The 10,047-nt window shown below is 48.4% G+C and overlaps 1 protein-coding gene across 1 annotated transcript in view; it reads left to right on the top strand.

Moving 5' to 3' along the window:
- The first annotated feature begins 359 nt into the window (after positions 1–359).
- Positions 360–10,047, top strand: part of LOC143277562 (nmrA-like family domain-containing protein 1) — a 21,917-nt gene continuing 12,229 nt past the window's right edge. Inside the window, exons 1-5 of the mRNA XM_076582440.1 lie at positions 360–654; positions 1,813–1,940; positions 3,059–3,203; positions 5,749–5,844; positions 9,477–9,489. Coding sequence (XP_076438555.1) covers positions 360–654; positions 1,813–1,940; positions 3,059–3,203; positions 5,749–5,844; positions 9,477–9,489 — 677 coding nt within the window. The remainder of the gene's footprint in view (positions 655–1,812; positions 1,941–3,058; positions 3,204–5,748; positions 5,845–9,476; positions 9,490–10,047) is intronic.

The raw sequence follows: 10,047 nt of genomic DNA, 5'->3' as shown, positions 1-10,047 counted from the left end.
GAGAGAGCTTTGCTTATCGTCAGTGGTTGGTTTTTCACGTTATGCTTTCCCACAGTAACTCTCCCTCCCCCAGCCACCCCCACCCCCCCCCCCCTTTTTTTTCTTCTATTTTTACTGAGGGCAGCATGTAAACAACAACAACAAAACACACACACACACACACACACACACACACACACACACACACACACACACACACACACACACACACACACACACACACACACACACACACACACACACACACACACACAAAAGAAACAACCCTGTGCAAACTTATTGTTTTACCCTCAGTGAAGACCATAATTATTCTAAAAAAAAAATCAAAAAAAACTCGGTGAACCTGGACCTGACGGCAGATGCAATCACTGACGCCACCAGTGGACATGCCCGAGAACCGACGTGGCTCGTCCAGCCAATCCGAGTCTCCGTCCGTGAAGTCCAAGAAAGCTTTCGGCAGGATCCTGCCGCGAAACACCAACGATCCTGAGCCGCCGCCTGTGGTGACGGAGAAGCGCCTGGTACTGGTGATGGGGGCGACAGGGCTAGTGGGTGGGTCGGTAGCCCGTGGACTGCTGTCCTACCCATGGTACTGCGTGCTGGTGGCCACGCGGCGCCCGTGGTGTGCTGAGGCCGTGCTGCTCAAACAGGCCGGTCAGTCAGTCAGTCAGTCAATTGGTTGGTTGGTTGGTTGGTTAGGTGAATCGGATCAGACAAGTCACAAAGTCAAAAAAAAAAAAAAAAAAAAAATCATTCATTATTTCATGATGATGGTAGATTTTTTTTTTTTTTTTTTTTTTTTTACTAAGCAGCAGTTTTATATATACATGTGTGTGTGTGTGTGTGTGTGTGTGTGTGTGTGTAGTTGCTGCTTAGTAAAGCCATTCATTGAGAAAAAAGGATATATATATATATATATATATATATGTATATATATGTGTGTGTGTGTGTGTGCATTTTTTGTTTCTTTGTACACACACACACACACACACACACACACACACACACACACAGTCAGTCGATCAGTGAGTCAGGTAGGCAGGCAGAGTCAGTCGGTCAGTGAGTCAGGAAGACAGTCAGTCAGTCGGTGAGTCAGGCAGGCAGGAAGTCGGTCAGTCAGTCAGTGAGTCAGGCAGGTAGTGAGTCAGTCAGTCAGTCAGCCAGTGAGGCAGGCAGGCAGTGAGTCAGTCAGTCAGTGAGGCAGGCAGGCAGTGAGTTAGTCGGTCAGTGAGTCAGGCAGGCGGTGAATCAGTGAGTCAGTCAGTGAGTCAGTCGGTCAGTGAGTCAGGCAGGCAGTCAGGAAGGCAGTGAGTCAGGCAGGCAGTCAGGCAGGCAGTCATCAATGAGGACGACAACGACGACAGTGAAATTGAAAACAGGCTGCAGAGGATGATGGTGTCGAAAGTGATGCTTTCTTGTCATTGCCGCTGTTTGTTGAAAACGACTTTGATGATGATGATGATGATGATGATAATGATGAAGATGATGATGAGAACTGTGATGAAGATGATGATGAAAATGATGATGAGAATGGTGATAACGACGACGACGACGATGATGATGATGATGATGATGATGATAAAGAAAGAGAAGAAGAAGAAGATGAAGATCAAGAAGAAGATGATAATGATCATGCTGATGACGACCAAGACGTAGAAGACGATGGTGACAATAATGACGACAGTGAGAATGGTGGTAAAACTGACGACATCGACGACGAGGACGATGACAACGGTCGAGGACGGTGGTCAAGCTGACGACGAAGACGAAGACGATGACGGCGACGGTGAAGTCTTGCTGATTTAATGCCAGGGGCGAAGCTGGTGGAGGTGGACTTCAACTACAAGCACAGCTTAGTTCTGGCCATGCAAGGTGTCAGCTGTGTGTTCCTGCACACCAGCTTTTGGGAAAACTACTCCTGTACTATGGAAGTCATCCATGTACGTACGTGAGCGCGCGCACGTGTGTGTTTATCTCTGTGTGTGTGTGTGTGTGTGTGTGTGTGTGTGTGTGTGTACGCCAACTTTTGGGAAAACTACTCATGTATGCTTGGAAATTGCTCAATGTACGTAAGCCTCTGTGTGTGTGTGTGTGTGTGTGTGTGTGTGTGTGTGTGTGTGTGTGTTGTGTGTGTGTGCGTTTGTGTATCTGTGTGTATGTGTGCATGCCCTCAGGGCTGGTACATCGTGGAAGCAGCAGTAGAAGGAGGCGTGTAGCAACTGGTGTAAAACGAAATGTGTGTGTGTGTGTGTGTGTGTGTGTGTGTGTGTGTGTGTGTGTGTGTGTGTGTGTGTGTGTGTGTGTGTGTGTGTGGTGTGTGTGTGTGTGTGTGGTGTGTGTGTGTGTGTGTGTGTGTGTGTGTGTGTGTGTGTGTGTGGTGTGTGTGTGGTGTGTGTGTGTGTGTGTGTGTGTGTGTGTGTGTGTCTATATCCTCAGGGCCGCAATGCCGTGGACGCAGTAGTGGAAGCATGTATGCAGCACCTGGTCTATAACAGAATATGTGTGTGTATGTGCGTGCGTGTGTGTGCGTGTGCGTGAGTATGTGTGCGTCCATGTGTGTGTGCGTGTGTGTACATGCGTGCGTGCGTGCGCGCGCGCGTGTGTGTGCGCGTGTATGTACGTGAGTGTGTTTGTGTGCGTGTGTGAGTGTGCATGTGAGTGGGCGCGCGCGTGCGTGCGTTTATGTATTTGTGTGTATGTGTGCATGCCCTCAGGGCTGGTACATCGTGAAAACAGCAGTGGAAAGAGGCGTGTAGCATCTGGTGTAAAACGGAATGTGTGTGTGTGTGTGTGTGTGTGTGTGTGTGTGTGTGTGTGCGCGCGCGCACGCACTCGTGTGTGTGTGTGCGTTTGTGTATCTGTGTGTATGTGTGCATGCCCTCAGGGCTGGTACATCGTGAAAGCAGCAGTGGAAGAAGGCGTGTAGCACCTGGTGTAAAACGGAATGTGCGTGTGTGTGTGTGTGTGTGTGCGTGTGTGTGTGTGTGTGTGTGTGTGCGTGTGTGTGTGTGTGTGTGTGTGTGTGTGTAACTCTGTGTGTATGTGTGCATGCCCTCAGGGCCAGAACGCCGTGGACGCAGCAGTGGAAGCAGAAGTGGAGCACCTGATCTACAACGGAACCAACTACGTCAAGCCAGAGGACGGTCGGGTGTGCAGCTTCCTGAAGTCCAAACTGGAGATTGAAGACTACATCCGCGATTCCGGTCAGGAGGCTGTGGTGGGGGGGGTGGGGGGGGGAGGGAGGGGGGAGCGACATGGAAGGGGGTGGGGGTGGGGGTCAGGGGTAGAGAGAGAGAATGGGGGGGGGGGGGAGTGGGGGATGAGAGGGGGAAGAGGCGGGGGGGGGGGGGGGAGTTGGTGGGTGGGTGTGGCGGGGTCTGGGTGGAAACTGGAAGAGTATGGGAGTGGGGGTTGAGGGGCAAAAGTGACCCGGGAGGGGGATCAGACCGAAGTTCTCATGCTAGGAGGTTGGGGAAGAAGGGTAGTGTCCAAGCTCAAGCCTAGAAGTCCGATCAGGGTGGGGACGGGTCTGTGTGGGTGGGAGAGGGGGTGCGGGGTGAGGGTGGTAGGGAGGTGTGTGGAAATGAGAAGAGTGTGTACACGGGGGGGTGGGGGGGGGGGGGGCAGAAAGAACGGGGGGGGGGTGGGGTGTGATAGGGTAGGAAGATATTCTCATGCTAGAAGGTCGTGGACTGGGATCCAAGCTGAAGATTGAAGACTACATCTTGGAGTCTGGTCAAGGCAGGGTGTGTGTGTTGGGGGGAGGGGGGTGGTGGCGTGAGGGGGGCAGGATAGGCGGCGGGGGGGAGGAGGGGGAGGGCAGGGGCAGAGAGGGGTGGAAACGAGAAGAACGGGTGCATCGAGGTAGAGGAAGGGGTGGGGGAGAGGGAGAGGGGGAGGGGAGGTGGAGGCAGTGGAAGAGGATCCATGCTTGAGATTGAAAACTAGTAAGTTTCGGATATACGGTCAGAGTTTCAGTGGCTATGGGGTGGGGTGGGGGAGGGGGGGGGAGGAAGATGGGGTGAGATGAAACAACGGGAAGAGTGTGTGACAGGGGGAGGGGTGTGGGTGGGTTGGAGGTGTTCCGGGGGGGGGGGGGAGAGGATACAAGCTGGAGAATGAAGACTGCATCGTGGATTCCGGTCATGGGTGGGAGGTGGAGAGGGGAGGGGTGAGTGTGAAGGTGGGGGTGGTGAGTGAGCTGAGGCACGAATGAGGGGTGGGGTAGTGGTGAGGGAGGGTAGGAGGGGAGTTGAATCTGCTGTGACGAGAAGAGGGCGGGTATATTTACCCGTGAATTAAGTCTGCTGTGATGAGAAGGGGGCAGTTATATCTACCCATAGACTAAGTCTGCTGTGACAAGAAGGGGGCAGTTATATTTACCCATAGGTTAAGTCTGCTGTGACGAGAAGGTGACAGTTATATTCACCCATGAATTAAGTCTGCTGTGACGAGAAGGGGACAGTTATATTTACCCATAATATATATTAAGTCTGCTGTGACGAGAAGAGGACAGTTATAGTTACCCATGAATTAAGTCTGCTATGACGAGAAGAGGACAGCTGTATTTACCCATTGATTAAGTCTGCTGAGGCGAGAAGAGGACGGGTATATTTACCCATGAATTAAGTCTGCTACGACGAGAAGAGGACAGCTGTATTTACCCATAGATTAAGTCTGCTGAGGCGAGAAGAGGACGGGTATATTTACCCATGAATTAAGTCTGCTGTGACGAGAAGAGAACAGTTGTATTCACCCATGAATTAAGTCTGCTATGACGAGAAGAGGACAGTTATATTCACCCATGAATTAAGTCTGCTGTGACAAGAAGAGGACAGTTATATTTACCCATGAATTAAGTCTGCTGTGACGAGAAGAGAACAGTTGTATTCACCCATGAATTAAGTCTGCTGTGACGAGAAGAGGACAGTTATATCCACCCATGAATTAAGTCTGCTGTGACAAGAAGAGGACAGTTATATTTACCCATGAATTAAGTCTGCTGTGACGAGAAGAGGACGGTTATACCTACCCATGAATGAAGTCTATTGTTGACGATTAGGGGGTAATTATACTTAGCCTTTGATTTAAATCTGTTGTTGACAAGAAGCGGACAACGGAATTTTAACTCACTCAGTACGGCCAGTCCTCTCTTCTTCTCTACACAGACCCCTCGGATGTCCAGTGGGTGTCTGAATGACCCAACCTTTAGCTTCCGTCGTCAGAATTTTGGTTTTCTTTGTCAACACTTACCTCTTCAGTATAAGAGCCTTCCGATTGCAATATTTTGATGATGGTAATTGGGGTGAAACGCTGTTAACGTCGTCTCTTTCGCCGTTCGTATGGAGAGAGTTAATCCAACCACAAAAATCCGCATCATCAATCCCGGTCATCATCATCATTATCTGTGGCATCTTCAGTACCGTCGTCATCGTCATCATCATCATTGCCATTATCATTCTCATCGTCATTATCATGATCACCGTGGACGTCGTGTCACACTCTCCCCCCTTCCCTCCCCCCCCTCCCCCCAAGCCACCCCTCCCCCCCTCCCCCACCCCCCCACACACCTTCCCCATGATCGGATTACAGCATGCAGTCTTTGTATAATTCGCATTCAACAAAGAAATGATATGCATCCTCAAATTGTTTGACATTGTAAACATAGTCTCATTTCCCTTGGGATGTTAAAAAATCTACCCCCCCTCACCCCCCCCCCCTCCCCCCATTGGCACCTCTATGCTTCAGGTCTGATGTACACCATCGTGGTGCTACCCTTCTATTTCGAAAACTTCCTGTCTGTATTCCGACCTTTTGAGATCACCCCTGATCTCTTCGTCATGAGTAAGTGGCCCTGCTGTTGTGAGGTTTGCGTGTTTGTGGTGGGAGCGTTGTTCTTCGACGTTTCTCGCCTCTTGTGTTTTTGTCCTTTTGATATCGCCCCTGATCTTTTCTCGCCTTTCTGTTGCTGTGTTTGGGTTCGTGTTTTGTTTGTGTTTTGTTAGTGGGGGTGTTGGTCACATGTGTGTTGTTAGTGGGGGTGGTGGTTACACGTGTGTTGTTTGTCGTAGTATTGGTTATGTGTGTTTTATTTGTGGGGGTATTTGTTACAAGTGTGTTATTTGCAGTGGTGGTTAGGTTTGTGTTGTTCGCAGTGGCGGTTACGTGTGTGTTGTTTGTGGGGGCGTTGGTTACATGTGTAATGTTTGAGGGGGAGTTTGTTTACATGTATGTTGTTTGTGGGAGTGTTGGTTACATGTGTATTATTTGTGGGGGTGTTGGTCACATGTGTGTTGTTTGTGGGGGTGTTGTTGACGTGAGTGTTGTTTGTGGGGGTGTTGGTTACATGTGTGTTGTTAGTGGGGGTGTTGGTTGCATGCGTGTTGTTTGTGGGGGTGTTGGTCACATGTGTGTGTTAGTGGGTTTGGGCAATGGGTGTTGTGGGTGTGTTCACATGTGTGTTGTTTGGGGGTGTTGGTCACATGGTGTTGTTAGTGGGGTGTTGGTTACATGTGTGTTTGTGGGTGTGTACGTGGTTGTTAGGGGGTGTTGTTGACGTGAGTGTTGTTTGTGGGTGGTCACATGTGTGTTGTTATGGGGTTGTTGACGTGAGTGTTGTTTGTGGGGTGTTGGTCACATGTGTGCTGTTAATGGCGGTGTTGGTCACATGTGTGTTGTTTGTGGGGGTGTTGTTGACGTGAGTGTTGTTTGTGGGGGTGTTGGTCACATATTTGCTGTTAATGGCGGTGTTGGTCACATGTGTGTTGTTTGTGGGGGTGTTGTTGACGTGAGTGTTGTTTGTGGGGGTGTTGGTCACATATTTGCTGTTAATGGCGGTGTTGGTCACATGTGCGTTGATAGTGCGGGTGCTGGTCACATGTGTGTTGTTTGTGGGGGTGTTGGTTACATGTGTGTTGTTTGTGGGGGTGTTGGTTGCATGCGTGTTGTTTGTGGTGGTGTTGGTTAAATGTGCGTTGTTTGTGGTGGTGTTGGTCACATGAGCGTTGTTAGTGGGGGTGTTGGTCACATGTGCGTTGTTTGTGGGGGTGTTGGTCACATGTGTGTTGTTTGTGGGGGTGTTGGTCACATGTGTGTTGTTTGTGGGGGTGTTGGTCACATGTGTGTTGTTTGTGGGGGTGTTGGTCACATGAGTGTTGTTAGTGGGGTGTTGGTCACATGTGTGTTGTTTGTGGGGGTGTTGGTCACATGTGTGTTGTTAGTGGGGGTGTTGGTCACATGTGTGTTGTTTGTGGGGGTGGTGCTTAGACGTGTGTTATTTGTTGGGGTGTTGGTCACATGTGTGTTGTTTGTGGGGGTGTTGTTGACGTGAGTGTTGTTTGTGGGGGTGTTGGTCACATGTGTGTTGTTTGTGGGGGTGTTGTTGACGTGAGTGTTGTTTGTGGGGGTGTTGGTCACATGTGTGTTGTTTGTGGGGGTGTTGTTCACATGTGTGTTGTTTGTGGATTGCTGGTTACACGTGTGTTGTTTGTCGTAGTATTGGTTATGTGTGTTTTATTTGTGGGGGTATTTGTTATTTGCAGTGGCGGTTAGGTTTGTGTTGTTCGCAGTGGCGGTTACGTGTGTGTTGTTTGTGGGGGCGTTGGTTACATGTGTATTGTTTGAGGGGGAGTTGGTTTACATGTGTGTTGTTTGTAGGGGCGTTGGTTACATGTGTGTTGTTTGTGGTGGTGGTGGTGGTGGTGGTTACAAGTATGTGGTTTGTAGGGGGTTGGGTTACATGTGGTTTGTTTGTGGGTGCGTTTGTTACATGTGTGTGGTGTTAGACGGCTGCATAAATTATATGTTACGATGAAGATGAAGCGAGAGCCTTCGATTTCGTTTGATTAGTAAGGTGGTCTGTTTCATTCGTGGATCCCCTGGGTCTTCTGTTCGTCTGTTTTACTTATTTACCGTGGGTTTTTTTATGTACCTGTCTGTTTATTTATTTATTTGTTTGTTTGCTCACTTGCTTCCTTCTTTTGTGTGTCTTTCTTTGCTGATTGAGTACACACACACACACACACACACACACACACACACACATATATATATATATATATATATATATATATATATATATACATATATATATATATATATATATATATATATTACAAATACTTGATTTACTCAATACTGATTGATCGATAGACTGCCACTGCATATGATTGACTTACTGAGGTGAGTGCCTGATTGATTGGTGTATTGAGTGAGTGATTGAGTGACTGCTTCGTTAACTGAGTGATTTGACTAACCGATTGACTGAGTGACTGACTGAGTGACTGCTTCGTTGATTGAGTAGACTAATCGATTAATTGAGTGACTGATTGAGTGGCTGCTTTCGTTGATTGAGTAGACTGACTAATCGATTAATTGAGTGACTGATTGAGTGACTGCTTTCGTTGATTAAGTAGATTGGCTAATCGATTAATTGAGTGACTGATTGAGTGACTGCCTCGTTGATTGAGTGATTAGCTAATCGATTAATTGAGTGACTGATTGAGTGACTGCTTCGTTGATTGAGTAGATTGGCTAATCGATTAATTGAGTGACTGATTGAGTGACTGCTTTCGTTGATTGAGTGATTGGCTGATCGATTAATTGAGTGACTGCCTCGTTGATTGAGTGATTGGTTAATCGACAAATTGAGTGACTGATTGAGTGATTGCTTCGTTGATTGAGTGATTGGCTAATCGATTAATTGAGTGACTAATTGAGTGACTGCCTCGTTGATTGAGTGATTGACTAATCGATTAATTGAGTGACTGATTGAGTGACTGCTTTCGTTGATTGAGTAGATTGACTAATCGATTAATTAAATGACTGATTGAGTGACTGCTTCGTTGATTGAGTGATTGGCTAATCGATTAATTGAGTGACTGATTGAGTGACTGCTTTCGTTGATTGAGTAGATTGGCTTATCGATTAATTGAGCGACTGATTGATGAATTCTTCCCCTTGTGCCCCCCCCCCTCCCTCGCCCCCCCCCCCCACCCCAAACTTCCCACTCACACCGCCTGACTGCCCGGCTCCTTGACTTCAGCGCTGCCTCTGGAAAACTCTTTGATCTCTTGCGCCTGTCTCCACGATATGGCCCTGTGCATTTGTAAAATCATACAACAGGTACGTCTACCACGTGGGTTTTTTTACTCACTGTCTGAAACACACACACACACACACACACACACGCACGCACGCACGCACGCGCGCGCGCACACACATTAACATACACAGACTAACACACACATACGCATGTACACACACACACACACACACACACACAGGCAAAGACACACAGGTACAGGAAAGTGTGTGCAGGTGTGTAGTACAGGTAGGTGTGGTGTGTAGTACAGGTAGGTGTGGTGTGTAGTACAGGTAGGTGTGGTGTGTAGGTGTATGTCGAGCAGGTATGTGTGGTTTGCAGCACAAGTAGTTGTTGTGTGCAAGTGTGTAGTACAGTTAGGTGTGATGTGCAGGTGTGTCGTACAAGTAGGTGTGGTGTGTTTTACAGGTAGTGGTGTGTAGGTAGGTGTATGTCGAGCAGGTGGGTGTGGTGCGATGGTGCAGCACAGGTAGGTGTGGTTTGCAAGTGTGTGGTACATATAGGCGTGGTGTGTAGTACAGGTAGGTGTGTTGTGTTGGTGTGTGTAGTACAGGTAGATGTGGTGTGTAGTACAGGTAGGTGTGTTGTGTTGGTGTGTGTAGTACAGGTAGATGTGGTGTGTAGTACAGGTATGTGTGTTGTGTTGGTGTGTGTAGTACAGGTAGATGTGGTGTGTAGTACAGGTAGGTGTGTTGTGTTGGTGTGTGTAGTACAGGTAGATGTGGTGTGTTGGTGTGTGTAGCATGGGTAGATGTGGTGTGTAGTACAGGTAGGTGTGGTGTGTTGGTGTGTGTAGTACAGGTAGATGTGGTGTGTAGTACAGGTAGGTGTGGTGTGTTGGTGTGTGTAGTACAGGTAGGTGTGGTGTGTTGGTGTGTGTAGTACAGGTAGATGTGGTGTGTAGTACAGGTAGGTGTGTTGTGTTGGTGTGTGTAGTACAGGTA

This window comes from Babylonia areolata, chromosome 34, assembly GCF_041734735.1.
Source record: "Babylonia areolata isolate BAREFJ2019XMU chromosome 34, ASM4173473v1, whole genome shotgun sequence".
NCBI lineage: Eukaryota > Metazoa > Mollusca > Gastropoda > Neogastropoda > Buccinidae > Babylonia > Babylonia areolata.
This window is presented reverse-complemented; position numbering and strand designations above follow the sequence as displayed.